Genomic DNA, 15,002 nt, shown 5'->3' with positions numbered 1-15,002 from the left:
TAGCTCTAATGCAGGGGTCCCCAAACTTTTTCCTGTGAGGGCCACATAACTTTTCCCTTCTCTGGTGGGGGGCCGGAGTCAGTTTGTAACAGAAAAAGTGTGACGATTGTAGGAGTGTCTAAATGTAAAAATGTACTGTTTTCCAGAAAGCACAATCAAATAACATTCTCTGGGTTCTTCACAGAAAAAATCCAGGAAGGATTATAGTCCGTATTTTCCGAACTACGAGCCGCACCGGACTATAAACCACAACCCCAAAGTTTTTTTTTTTTTTTTTTTTAAACCACTAAACATACACATATAAGCCGCAGATATCTCTGCTGCTCCAGATTTTCCACAACTATGCAGCAGCAGCAGAGAGGGGCTGACACCCAAATTTGAATAATAACAGGTCAATTGAAAATTCTATTTATTACATTGAAAAAGAAAAAGGTGCCAAGTTTAGATTTAACTGAACTGATTACGGTAGTTTCCGAACGGTAACTGTAACGGTAAAAGTGCTGATCCTTCGTGTCTGCTATTAGCATGTGCTAAATGAAAATGGGCGCTTTCTTCTTCTTCTTTTTCTTCTTTAGATTTCTACGGCAGCTTGCATCCATTATTGTTGCACTACTGCCATCTACTGGATCCTAATATCTATACCTCCAAATTCTCATAATGATCCCAGTATTATAAAAAAAAACCAAAAATCTTATTTTTCCCCTCAATGCTATTTAACTGATCAACAACATTCTCAAATTTCAATTCCCTATTAAAACCTAATTCCGTTTTAATGGTTGCTTTCTTCTTTTATTTCCAATTTTGACTTCCAGTGATTCACTTCCTGCTAAAGAGCCCCCTGGTGGTTGAAAAAAAATTCACATGTAAACGGCTTATAGTCTGGAAAATACGGTATATGAAAAAAAAAAATCTGAATGCTCTCTGGTATTGTTCAGGGGGCCGGACCAAATGTGGAGGTGGGCCGTAGTTTGGGGACCACTGCTCTAATGCATTATCTGACCAGTTAAACTGGGGATTAGCTTTGTCATCTTCCACTATCTAAATTAGCGGTTCTCAACGTGTGCGGTACCGCCCCCCTGGGGGGTGTTCAGAGGACGGCAGGGGGCACTGGTGGAAATCTTTACAAAAGGGGTCGCTGGGATTCCGTTGGGGAGCTTTTGGTCGAAGGTAAACTTTACACCCTATATGCACAAGACAAGTTTAGACTTTGAGCAACTTGCTAAAACTGTATTGTGTAACATTAAATTATGCTTGGCTGCAACTGTATCGATGGCAGCTCTTCTATTCAGTGTTTGTAGCTTTTGGCACAGCTCCGTTCTCCTGCTAGTAGCTTCACCGCATCAGTTCAGCATTACACCGGCTGATGACGTTGCTGTGATTCACTTTTAGTCTGGTATTTTTGTACATATGTTTTGGCAGTTCTGTGATCATGTCAAAGCAGCAACTTATATTAAAAAGTGTTTTATTTCCGTTTGAAAGCTGCCCGCTTCCATGGAAGGACGACAGAAAATCGCTCTTATAAACATGTAATTACTAAAATCACGATACCCTCACTTTGTATCCCTCTGAAAAATGAACCCATTTAAATAAAGAAATCCCTCAATGGGTGATACCAAGATAGAGGGCGTTCATTTTATAGCGTTAACACCGGTGCTGTAAGTGGTCTGGTATGAAACGGGTGTGATAGAACAACGGTGCCACAGCACTTCTACATTTCAATAATATACCGAAATTGTTTTAGTTGTTTTAAAAGGTTTGTATCAGTCTGCCTTTACCACATCGATACGTTTCCCGAACGCTGCACACCATTGCGCAAAACTCTGAAACAGGAGAAGCGGGACATAAAGCGGAGCGACAAACTAGATGTGAATTATGGCATAAAAACAGAATTCGGCGCTGAACAGTGAAAAATCAACACATGATGTGAAATATATGGCAATTAGGTGGTGCAGCAGGTGATGAGTGAAGATTACTGATGGTGAGCGTCAATAAACGATAAAATAAATGTAGCAACAGGACAGAAACTAAAGTGGACATAGAAATAAACCAAGAGAGGATAATATTAATCAAAGGAAGCTAAATGGAAATGAATGAAGAACAAAATGCAAGAATAAACTAAGAAACTAAAATAAATACAGAGGAATAAACTTGTATGGCAAGACATTTTGAGCAATACTTAATACAGAGGACTGTATAGCAAGAATAAACACACTATTTCGAGATAAAAGGTAAAATAATATTGTTGAAGTGCCATGGGTTTAAGACCATATCTAGTACTGAGAATAAATATCTTACAGACTATAATAGTAAATAACTGATCACTTATTTATGTTTTTAATTAGATTTGATATATTTATTTCTTCAATATTATTTTTTATGCCAGTGTTGATGTCATGAGGCTGATGACTCCATGACACTTTCAGTTTGACTCATTAGGATTTGATTAAGAACCAGATTTGTTCTTTGTAATTTCTGTTCAGTAAAACTGTTAATCTATAAATCAATAGAAAGGTCTATATGAAGATATAATCCATGTTTCTGTCTCATATTTGTATGGCATTAAAAGGACCTGGAACTTTTGTTTTTCCACTGAAAGCTCTGGTTTGCACAATAAATGCCACGTAGGTGAAATTTTATGGTTGATACTCTGATGTCCCATTCTCCTGAAGGCAGCACAGAGCTGCACGACCAGAAACCCACAGAAACACTGAAGAGAAGAAGAGCTATGATTAATGTAGTTACAGTTCTATCCATGTTTTAATGTTGCAGAGCTCAGTCGTTTTGCAAATAGATCAAAGTTTAAACTGGCATGTTGAACATCTTTTATCTGGTCATTTTGTGTAATATTTAACAACTAGAAAATGGCACAGAATAAGAATAGTTTTTCCAATCTGGTTGCTGTTAGGCCTACCAATTTTAACTTGAATGTTCATTGCATTTTTTGTAGACACATGTGAAAATAATTTCTATTCCCATGACTTTTTTGTTCTCTAGGAAATTATTTTTGATGATAAATACAGAAGCATAAAAATCAAAACATCTACAATAGTGATAGTAATATTAATGATAAAATAATAGTGCAAAGTAGCCTACAAATTCTTTGGTGGGGGGCGGTGAGGGACCTGGATAAAGGCTAGGGGGGCGCTGGGCTGAAAAAGGTTGAGAAACACTGATCTAAATCTTATCTGTAGGAGCTCTGGTTTTTACTGTAAGCCAAAATGGTAATTTATTTCTGTTTTCAGCTATAATTAATTCCCACTGTGTCAGCTGTGTTTGAAGACGACTTTATCTCCCTTTTTTTTCTTGCCTGTTCCTTGTTCCTGCACCGTTTCCTATTATTTAGTAATCGATCGAACGGACGAGGCGTTCTTCTAATGAAATGGCATTTATCCACTTCCTTTTCGACCTTTCTGACTTCGGACGACCAATTAAGATAGCCTAGTGATGCTGATTAGGAATCTGATTGGTCAGACACAGCAATATTAATTAATGTGCTACTGTTTTTGTTTTTTCTTCTCCCTTTTCTTATTTGACATTTGTTAAAAAGCATCAGCCACATATTGTCATGATAAAATGGGTATCACACAAGGAAAGAGCTCTTGCTTTAAATAAATGAAGTTAGGATTATTATAATTCTTATGTTAAAAGTAATGATCAGAAGAGGATAAACGCATTCAATTTCTTTTTTTTTTTGTGGAAAATATCTCATAGAAAAACTGTAGTTTTAATAAATCCAGTTACCTGGTTGGCCTCTTGCATGACTCAACCGGAAGTTCTGTGGAGTTTAGGATGCAATTCAATTGAAACTCTAGAAAAAATGTTTTTTCATTTTGTTTTGTTGCAGTGAGGAAGTGCCTTCAAGCGATTCGGTTCATCCTGCCCAAAGACGTTGCCATGAAGGTTTGTGAAAGTGGGGATGTTGAAACCCAGATTGAATCGAGTTAGATAAATCTGAAACGTTAAACTTTTTTATTATTGTTTTAAATAAGTCATGACAGACAGATTCTTCCTATGCTGATAGAACTATTACCACAACCTTACCAAATGTTTCCTTAAACTTTTTATCCCCACTTAAACTTTATTATTATGATTTTTAGTGATATCATTTTGTTTTTACCATGTAGAAACTACCTCTACTTTAGTAAATAATGACGTGAATATATTTAATTTGCTTACATTAAAACTTGCTACAGATTCCTCATTTCTCTGCAGAACAAAAATATTACCTCTGTTCAACTTCATTTTTGAAAGTACAGATCTTGGTACGATAATTAGGTCATGAGAGAAATTAGATTTTTCTCATAAAATATGCAGGTTTTGGTGAAGTGGTACAACATCTACAACGCCCCCGGCGGTCCCAGCGCTCATGCAGAGTGGAGCCAGTTCGTCACCTGTTTCATGACGCTGATGGGCTACAACACAGAGCGCCTGGCCTGGACTCGACACGTGAGTCAGCCGTTTCTGATTCTTCTCTTCCAATTTTCAGTGAGGTTCGGCGTATCTTCAAAAAACACTGATAGTTACACCTTCAGATCCGACTGTTGAGAAAGTTCTCGGCTGACTAAAATATGTAACGTCTTCAACTTAAAAATCTTTTTTTTTTTTTTTTTTATCAAACAAAAATATTCCTTCAATTGATCATTTTCTTGTTTTCGTTTTTCTGTTTTCTTTCTTAAGCTGCAGTTTGAAGTCCCGCTCTCTCCAGTTATTGCTGCCAAGAAGGCTCGTCCTTCTGACGGAGGCTCTGATGAGGTATGCAAGATGCATAATGTGAACAACGATAACAAATATATGTATCTGTGGAGGGGGAAAAAAACTAAACTATTTATGAGATGTATGTTATATTGAGAAATATAACCAAGATGTATTTTTGAGAACATTCATAGAAGATCGACTTGCTGGCCGGACTATTTGCATTGCTGCCATTATCATATGTATTTTTAGCATTTATATGTATGTATGTGTGTGTATATATATATATATATATATATATATATATATATATATATATATATATATATATATATACATACATACATACATAAGGCAGTAATTTAATGCACAAAGTTAAACCTAAAATAAGAAGTCCATTCAAATATATTAAATCATTTCAACCAAAAGAGAGCCTCATCCAGTTTTTAAACTTTTGCTCACAGAGAGAATTGGTGCAGTTTATCTGAAGTAGCAGAGAATAATAATTGGTCCTCTGCTCTATATTCACACATGATTTTGCTGGCGTGTGAATAAAGACCCTCAGCGTGGACGTTCGCTCTGTCCTTCTATAAGCCTGACCTGCACTGTAATTATATAAAGAAAAGATGAATCAAATCGCTCCTCTGCGAGCTAGCCTTCGAGGGTTTTCTTAAAATGTGTCTCATTAAAGGAGATTTCTTAGCTAATCTGTGTTTGTGTGTTTTTCTCATTAAAGCAAACGCGTCTGGAAAATGTCAGTCAGCTGCAGGCTCAGTGCGCTGCTTTATTTTTGACCCGAGGAAAGATGTGTCAGATTTTACTTAAGCTACTGTGTGGTTAATTTTAGTTGAGGATAACCCCTGCTGTAACCTGCACATAAAGTATTCACACCCTTTCAACAGACTTGGGTTACTTGGTGTAAAGCCGTTTTGAAAATTGTTGTCTTTGAAAAACAAAACTAATAGTAATTGGCCCACAACAGCAATATGAGGACATGTTTTCATACCACGTTGTTCAGATTTTTTCCTTTATTTGGAGGTCATTTTGTAGGAAAGTACAAATCTGCGGAAGAAGATTCGTAAATTTTGACATCACTGTCTTAAAAAGCACTGATGTCTCTATTGTTTAGAAATTAAACCTGGATCTCAAAGCCTAATCAAGCTGAATCCCACAGCACAAGATCAAAACAAACATTTCTGTTAAATATTTATTTACCTGAGATCTTCTTTTTTTTTTTTTTTGACCCCAGGTAATGGAGAGAAATATACTATTTTTTGTTTGTTTTGCTGATGCTAGAGCCAAACAAGTTGTAAATGTCAGTGATTTTCGATTTCCAACTAGAAGGCCCTCAATTTGGGTGTGATGTAAGAATCCACGTTTCCCTCCAGCATGGATGGTCATACAGGTTTTGAGCAAACCTTTAATATGTTGCAAAAAACATTTTTGTGCCTCTGGTAAGGCACTGACCCACTGATGGATGGGTAATATTGCTACGTCAGAACTTGATCGGCTAATGTGTTTCCATCTACCCCTTTACTGCATCAACTCTTTTTCAGAAGAGCCAAAAACCACTTCAAGCGAGCAAAGAAAACAAAAAAAAACATTTGGAATTTTTCAGTTTCCATCAACCTTTTCTAATGAAATACTTCAAAATGTACTTAAAGAAACATTGGTAGAAATATGGCCAGTGCCAGCTCAGAGACAACTTTAGTATCTCTGAAAAGACCTGAGATCATATCTGTTAATGTTGTCCATTGAACTTCACTGAACATGTTCAAGTTGAGTGAAGACAGGTTTCCTTTCCATTATTAAGCTCTGCTCTGATTGTTTTAGGATATGTCTGTAGTTGGAAAAAGTGCTTGAGTGTATTTAAGACATTTTATAACAGAAGGTGCATCGACCCATACAGGCATAGTTTGTTAGTGAAGCTATGTAGTTCACTAAGAGGTGCTGCTGGTTAAAACATCTGGCTCATTGACATTATTTCTGGATTATGTTCTAAATCTGACTTTAGTACTTTTTTTCCCTTCTAGAATTGAAGGAACTCACCAAGTGTCATTATAATGTTATCATTTTTAGCATTTGAATCTAGTTGTGGTTATGGTGGCAATAATCCAAACTTCAGACTGGCATTGATCTATAATCCTGGTTTTGTAGGACTGGGACTACCTGTTGGCATCTCATTATCACCGTCAGATAAATTCTCAGCCCGTCTGTGGATCAGTGGACCCCAACAATGTTCCCGCCGCAGAAAAAGAGGACCCGTTTTCTGTACGTAACCCAATCTTCTTTATTCCATATTGAACCCATGCTTTTTAGATTTTTACAACACGTAAAGATCAATGAAAGTAAAAGATTTTTCTGCGTCTTCACAGAGGTAGTGCTCGTTATTCTCCACATCCATTTTTGTCGCCTTTCTTGTTTGTTCTGCATCTTTGTAGACATCATGTGTGTCTGACTTGAGGTGCTTTATTAGTTACTAATATTAATTTTGCAGAAACTACTTCTAAAAGGAGGGAACTGGAGTGTAAGTTTTAAATGGCAGAAGGATGTAAATGTTTTGAGTTGCTGGAAAAAGTTTAAACGCAATGCTTTCTCATTTCTTTAAAGTTTTTGTATGTGGTGCCAACTCACAACTAATGTATCTTGTGTTGTATACAACACAGGTCTAATTCATATTCAGTTATATAGAACAATATGTTCCCCAAATGTGCTTCAAATCATTTCAATTCCAGATTCAGTTGAGATTTTTTTTTAAAATGGCCGTTTTCAACCTTTTTTTTTTCCCCCTTTCCAACACCAGGCGGATTCTCCCTCCAGCTCATCTTTGAAACTTGAGAGTTCGGCTTCTCTGTTCCCTCACATTCCCGCCCTTTTCGGTGTCCTCCATCTTCTCTACCAGGAGCTGCAGCTGGACGAGCTCCACAGGGCAAGAGCTTCATCACTGGTGTGTCTGCTGCAGCAGTTGGCCAGGTAGCCGCTATTTTATTTATTTTCCATTTTTAAGTTCTGCTAGTCATCAAGCTGTCTTTCTATAATAAAACAATGTTGGCAGACTGACACGAGGCGCGTACAATTATCACTACAAACAGCCTGTTGAACATTCTCATAAACTACATTGAACTTTCGCACACAGAAGGAAATGGGGAATGCAACTCATTGTTTTCAGTGAAACTTTGTGTGTAATCCAAGGCCCTTCAGTGGTTTGTGTGTTGGGAAATAAACTTTAACAGATTGTCAAGTGACTGCTGTTATTGGTGACCATGACAATAAGAGAATAAGAGGAGTGGGAGAGTGAAGAGCTCTTTAGAGTAATTGTTCTACATTGTTAGTATGTGGGTTGTATTTAAGTATGCTGACATTTTTTATGCTTTCTGTACTTTAACAGGCTAAGCAAATAACTGATTGCTTTGTATCATAATTTTAAAAATAGTTTATCCTCTTTGAGTTGAATTGTTTTGCCATCTGTAGTTTTTTTTTTTTTATATCATCGTGTTCACAGTAATTTCATCAGTTTGTATCCTATCCTCAGCCTAGCTTTCCTCTGGAAATGTAACGTTTCATTAAGGCAGCTTGATAAATTAACGAGGAGACAGGCTATTGTAAAACAGAAATGTTTTTATTGGTTTGTAAACACTTTGAGTCCAAAGATAGATTCTGCCATAAAGATTGTTTTCACGACACAAATTCTGCCAGTCAAGGAAGGAAGTTTCAATATTCAAATGAACTTTTCACAGCCACAGGACAAATTTACTCAGTGGGCTTCTAGTTTTATTTTGAAACTAATATATTCAGAATCATGTTGCGAATCATGCGTTTGGCCCAAATTGTCTAAATATCCATTAGCGGCGAGTTTGGGAGGGGGGCAGATTGTTCTGCTATAATAAACTTTGAGTGGAAATACCCCCAGTTTCATGGTGGTAACTCAAAAAAATGCAAGAACTATGTCACATGATTGATTTTGTTTAAAACACAAAAGTAGCAATTATTATTACTGTTAATAAAATAATCTAACATAATTTTTTTATGGGTGTAATACAACTATCTATAATGTTTTTATTTTAAATGCAGACCAATTAAAAATTCTATACGCCTGCAAAATTTAGTTACACTTTTCAAGTTCTTATGGTCATAATATTGAAGTTGAAGGATAGAGTAGGTTTTCACTTTAGATTGAAGTGTTATGTTGAATCTGGGATCGAGGAATAAGGAGGGCAATTTTATTTATTTATTTTGTCTAATTAGGGCTTTACCTATCTAAATATAGGGTGTGACATACAGTAAAGAAGACATTTTTAAATGTTCCTTAAAAAAAAAAACAACAGATTGTTGACTGCCATTGAGCTCTTGGTTTGCAGGTCAATGGCAGCAGTGGTTCATGGTTCTTAATTACTTTTGCTCCATCTTGCGGCAATTGGAGCCCTAAACAAGTTAAATGTCACAGAAGCTATTTGAGAATGTCGGGATATTTCTAGAATAGCTCTAATAACTTTTCAGTTTATTGCCTCGCTGTGCAGCACAGAGACTAGCAAAAAAAAAACTACCGCAAGGTAGACATGATCTTCTAAGCTATGAATTGTTAATAATGGAAATAGTCCTTTGCTTTAATCAAAGGGAAATGACAGAATCCAAGCTGCCCGGCTTTTACTCTGTTTTTGCTCATTTAATGTTTCAGATCATTAAACAAAGGTAATTTGAGTAAATACAAAAATGTAATTTTAGGGGAAACAAGCTACCCAAACCAAACTAGCACTACATAAATGTGGTTCAGTTTTTCTACCCACACCTGACCTAAAATCTGTCTGACAACATGAAGTAGGCTAAAATGTCTGAAAGCGACACATCGAGCCTAAAGAAAGTTAAGATCAGCTGAGAAACAAAGTCATAGTTTTGGTCTGCAAAAGGTTACAAAGACATTTTTAAGGCTTTGTTTTTCCAGTCAACCACTGCTTTCCTACACAAATCCCATTTGATTCTCATCTCTCTTCACTGCTCTATCTAGGCTATATCCCATTGACTTTGATTTCTCAAGTTGAATTTTGACCAGGCCAATCAGTGAACAGAAGGAAAAGTTGTGAACGACCATGTCGATTTTCTGCGCTGTTATAATATTCTGCCTGTAGTTTTTAGTAATGGCAGCGGAAGAAGTAAATATTTGGTTTTCTTTAGCCGAGAGTTTTCACCAGGCTGACATTGTAAGCACAATTATCTAAAAATGGACCAAACTGCAAACAGTGGTCAACAATGCATGTAATGGTTTGTAAAAAAGAAATCCAGAACATTATCTAAGATACTAACACTGAGCAAAAAAATTTAAAGGAGACTGAATGGCAGATATCAGGGGGGAAAATACTTTTTCTCTGCACTCTATTTATGTGATTCATCGTTTGTTTGCAGAGACCTGCAGCTGGAGGAATATGTTGATCTGTACTGGAGAGACTACCCTTCGCTAATTAGCTGCTTTATGGAGAGCTGCATCATAGACCAGGGTAAGAGACTAAATGGGTTAATGTGATATTCAGGCAGGAAATGCACAAGACATGTAATTGTAAAGTCAAAAAAAAAAAGTTTTGATGCTCATAAAAGCCTAGCGAGCTCTTTGTATTTGTCCAGGTAATTCCAGTATAAACATATTATTTCCATAGCGTGTGTATCCAACTAGAGTTTAAATTTCCTTGCTTCTCTGGTAATTGTTGTTTACCAGCAATGACTGAACTTTTTTCATCTTCCCCATTGTCTTGACCTTTGACTGACCCACTCTTTGCTCTCAGCTGTGATTGGTCAGATGCACCGGCCATCCTTCCTCAGCTCTAATCCGCCATGTGTGTTCAAATGGCTCAGTAGCTGCTTGAGAGGGGAGGCGAGCCCCCCATTTCCGTACCTGCCTGGCATCTGTCAGAGGACCAAGCTGCTGGTCCTGGTATAACCACACTTCCTGTATTTGAATGTTTTTTAAGCCATTGTTATTAATGTGTGTATGTATTTATATATATATATATATATATATATATATTGGAAATAAAGTTTCAAAGCAACCTGAAGAACTTTACCCAAATATTTAGATTTCAGTTATTTACCTTGTTTTATTCTTAATATAAACATATAATGTTTTTAAAGTCAAATGTTTTTGATTAATGCTTAACATTATGATGCTGTGGTAGCCATATTGATCCCTTACAGATGTTCTTATTAAAAACAAAAATAAATGCTGCATGTTTACTAACCATGCAGTTTTGATGCTTATTCTTATTATAACTGGTTAGGATGATGGCCTGTCCATTTTTTTTTGTTTGAGTTCAGTAATGGGGCCTTTCATTATTTATTTTAAAAGTTGAATAAATAGTGCAAATTTTAAATTTTTCTGGTGCTTCAGCTTGAAAAATATTGCTAAATAATGTAGCTCCGGCACATACGCAAAGTGGAAACATTCTGTCAGAATATCCTAAATTCGTTTCATTTATTCCAAAAATTTCTAAAATAACACCTCTCAACCCTGAATATTGAATATTGACATTTTGTAAACATGTTCAGTCATGTTGAAAAGAACTGACAAAACCAGCTAAATGCTTTTTGTGTTGTGATATCAACAATGTCCTTGAAGGTTTTTCACTTAAGTTATTGCCTTTTACGTAAAAATAACTTTTTTTTGGGTCTCCTTTTCTTTTTTTGACAGAGTTATGCTCTGTACATCATTGGAGATGATAATGCTACGTCGACAAATGTATGGAAGTACCTCCTGAAGCTCTCAGCAGGTATGTTTCATTCTTATACCAGATGTTGGGGGTTTTGGACCAAAGCAGCAGTGCACCAATCAGCCAGCCAGTAATTAAAACGACCAAGAAGGTCTGGCCCAAAAAGGGAAGAAAAAAGAAAGGAAAGTAAAAGGGGCCAGAGTGGGTTGCTTTTTCTCATTACTTTTGTTTTGAGCTTAGACAAAGGAACAGAAGTTTTGATGCATGAATGAAACAAAATTTACGCAAATGAGTTTCAATGTGCTGCTGTTCGGTTTTATAATTTCTCATGTCAGGATTGATGTGGATAAAAGAACAGACAGGCCTTTTTTCCATTAAAATTCTTAAGTTCATTATGACATTGGTTAGTTTTATCATAACGCAACTTGAGTTTTTTACCAAATTATTGATAATTTAGATTTTTAACTTGCTGACAGAGAACCTAAAGACAAACGCAAAGTAATTCAGAAACATATAAAGGTCCAGATTCTTGCAGCAAGATTTTAAACTGGATCTATGATCATTTTCATTTTCATTATTTCTGTTTTGTCTAGTATATAGTCTACTTGCTCTACTGTTGTTGCAAGCCTGTGTTTTTGAATCCTGCTTGAAATTGTAAGTGTAACACCTGTGTGCAGTGGTGTTTATAAATCCAGATCTGCTTTTTTTAAAGCGTTATGCATTAATTAAATGGGTAATTTTAAGACGACTATTCATAAGGATAAAATAAAAAATGGGCTTTGATCCAGGATATAAACTCAGGAAGCAGCAGAGTGGAAGTTTTAAGGGACCACAGTGACTTCTGGCTGTTTGTATTTCTTTATATAGAACCAGTTTAGTACAGGATGTTGCAGCACAGGGACCACTTCAATGGGAGAAGCTCTTAGTTGTTTTCCTGACAAAGGAAATCCCTCACTAGACCTTTTATAAAACATTTAATAAAATGATTTGTATGTTTAAATCTGTAACTGCGTCAAAGGTTTAGTTACCATAGACTCTGTCCTCTTCTGCTGCAATATTCTGTGTTCACTAGCACAGAAACCACATTAGGCGCCAACAAAAATGCACAAATCTTTTGGTCATGATGAATTTTCTGAAAAAATATCCCTGAAACTTAAAGTTCTGTGTACTTTTTAAATGGCCTGAAACAACACTTTTACAGCTTGTTTTCCTCGGTATAATCATTTATTGATAAGCCACCCATATTAACTGTCAGCCCCACTGTGCTCTGCTTCAGAGTCAGATTATTACACAGTCTCCTGCTTTTCCTCCTCCTTTGTTGTCCCCTCATGTTAAAGCCCACTAGAGCTCCTTGGTGGCAGTTATTTGATCCGCCATTTTTCTTCTGTCACCGAATTTAGCCTTGAGCCTGTGAGTGATGAGAAAACTTTTGTTTTTCTCCTTTTAGCGTTAAGACTTCATTTTCAAGTGGAACAGATTCCTTGTCACAAAAAAGAAAAACATGATTTACTCATCCTGTATTTAAAGGGACAGTATTATGTAAAATATACTTTTTTAAGCCTTACATTATGTTATGATGTTATTCTCTCATCAAAAACACACCTGGAGTGTTGCCTTGATTCTTTCATGAATGTTTGAGAAATCCCATAATCTCCCATGTCAACTGTTCACTTGTGGAAATGCCTGGGTGGACCTTTGAGATGCAGCTCCTCCTCTGAGCATCTGCCTCCCAGTGACTCCCCCACTCAGCTTCTTCAGACTAGCCAGTAGCAATTAGCAAACACTTGCTGAGCTCTTTATATAAACTACTTCTCAGTTCAACGCTGGTAAAAATGTTAAGTGGTTGATGGGGGAGTGATGTTGTGATGACATCCTGAAGGCCGAGTTTCAGAAAGAGCAGGAGTTTTTAAAGAGACAGAGGCCCAATTTCAAGGTGTTAAATTAGAAAATAACATTTCTTTTAAATCATATTTGATATACATGACATTGTCATAATAACTGAAGTTGAAAGTTACTATGTGCATGGACAATACATAATACTGGTACTTTCACTCTTAATCCAAGTGTGTTTTATGCCAGATTTTAGTAGCAGATTTAAATAATTTCAGGAAAACTTTAGAATATCTTATGTTATTATTTTCCTAACTCATAAATAAAGTTTCATTTATGGAAGTTGAGATATTGCTTGCATTTTAGTGCCGTTTGCTGTGTTCAATGTCCATGTCTTTATCATTCTAGGCCAGAGATCCCGTGCTAGTGAGCCAAACTCCAGAAGGTAAAATAAATTCAAAGATTTTGTACAACTATTTACAGACATTTTTTTTGTGCGTTTAAAAACTCTGGCATAAAATCATGATTGAAATGATTGGTGATTTTTCTCACAAAGTACTTCTGTGTTTTGTTTTTCCAGGCAGAGCGGTGTGAAGGTCAGGGTTTCCAGTGAGAGTCTAGCTGAGCAGCTGGTGGTGTGGCTCACCTCACAGGGTACGAGCAGCGTATCATTTTCACAACACTGCCTCACAACAATGGATGTTTTGACACTTGCAATGTAGCTAAAGTCAACAAGTTGACTTTCACAGCCAAATCAGATATGTTATTTAGATAGGTGAACAAATGTGGCGTATGTAGCCAATCAAACTATATTGGTAGAGACCTTTTCTTACAAGCGTGTAATACAAAGGTTAAATACAGGTGAACGTACATAAAACGCTAAAATAAGAACTATAGAGGAGGAATTGTGGGGAAGTACAAATATAAACTTATGATGATATAATAATTATATGAAAAAAAACAACTATCCGATAAATAGTAAAATATTTTTGATAAAATAAAAATTTAATAAAAATTAGCTAGTAACGCAGAAGAAAACATACATATTTAGCTTAATCTGACATTTATGATACCAGGTTTTATTTAATTGAGAATTAATTTAAAAAATATACTAAAAACATTAAAGGGAGTTGACCTCAAGTTCTCGTAATTTGGATTTGAACGCATTCAGTTCTGTTCCAGTCGCTCTGCTACTCATTCCTTTTTAGAGAAGGGAAATGGGAAAACAGCCTCAGTTTCCTTGCTGTTATCCTGAACCCAAAGCAACAACTAATCCTGAGATCGAAAACATCAACTTCCTCTACTTTCTATGGCTGTCAGATAACAAATACAAGCAGGCAGAGGAGGAAAATGGCCTTTTTGGACAAAAGAGTGCGCTCTGTCATGAACCTCAGTGAAGCGTTGTAAGCTTCTCCACCATATGGAGACGTTGCGAAGACGCATTCGCTTGAAAACATTCCTGCTCTCCAGCACCAGTGAAAAGGTGGCTGCAAATCTTTATTTTCAAACTTAAAAACCGAGTTTCTGTCATAGCCGTTTCACAAGGCTCTAGACATGTGTTTTAAAAAAGGGAATCATTTAAGGTTCCCAGATATTTATAGAAGTTAAACTCCTCCAGTTCAGTTCCCTCTAAGGTGGTTACTGAGGTTATAGTTTGTAAAATATATTCTTAAATCAAACGGGTTTTTTTTACTGCCTCTGGAGGACTGGTTGTCCGTGTTAAAAGTTGGGTGTAGGTTTCTCTCCCCCTGTGGGTCTGGACCAGTTACTAAAAGTTCTGTTTTCTTC

General features: G+C 36.3%; 1 protein-coding gene across 4 annotated transcripts in view; it reads left to right on the top strand.

The window, feature by feature from the left end:
- anapc1 (anaphase promoting complex subunit 1) overlaps nucleotides 1–15,002 on the top strand; it is a 55,007-nt gene that overhangs the window by 10,261 nt on the left and 29,744 nt on the right. For all 4 annotated transcript variants that reach the window (XM_008428801.3, XM_081616187.1, XM_017309138.2 and 1 more), the window contains exons 18-27: nucleotides 3,845–3,900; nucleotides 4,315–4,446; nucleotides 4,678–4,752; nucleotides 6,850–6,963; nucleotides 7,496–7,665; nucleotides 10,090–10,181; nucleotides 10,464–10,612; nucleotides 11,366–11,444; nucleotides 13,623–13,659; nucleotides 13,795–13,868. In XM_008428801.3, the coding sequence (XP_008427023.1) occupies nucleotides 3,845–3,900; nucleotides 4,315–4,446; nucleotides 4,678–4,752; nucleotides 6,850–6,963; nucleotides 7,496–7,665; nucleotides 10,090–10,181; nucleotides 10,464–10,612; nucleotides 11,366–11,444; nucleotides 13,623–13,659; nucleotides 13,795–13,868 (978 nt within the window). The remainder of the gene's footprint in view (nucleotides 1–3,844; nucleotides 3,901–4,314; nucleotides 4,447–4,677; nucleotides 4,753–6,849; nucleotides 6,964–7,495; nucleotides 7,666–10,089; nucleotides 10,182–10,463; nucleotides 10,613–11,365; nucleotides 11,445–13,622; nucleotides 13,660–13,794; nucleotides 13,869–15,002) is intronic.

This window comes from Poecilia reticulata, chromosome 15, assembly GCF_904066995.2.
Source record: "Poecilia reticulata chromosome 15, P_reticulata-male-v2, whole genome shotgun sequence".
Lineage (NCBI taxonomy): Eukaryota > Metazoa > Chordata > Actinopteri > Cyprinodontiformes > Poeciliidae > Poecilia > Poecilia reticulata.
The sequence above is the reverse complement of the archived record's forward strand: the minus strand, read 5'-3'. Positions and strand labels throughout refer to the sequence as shown.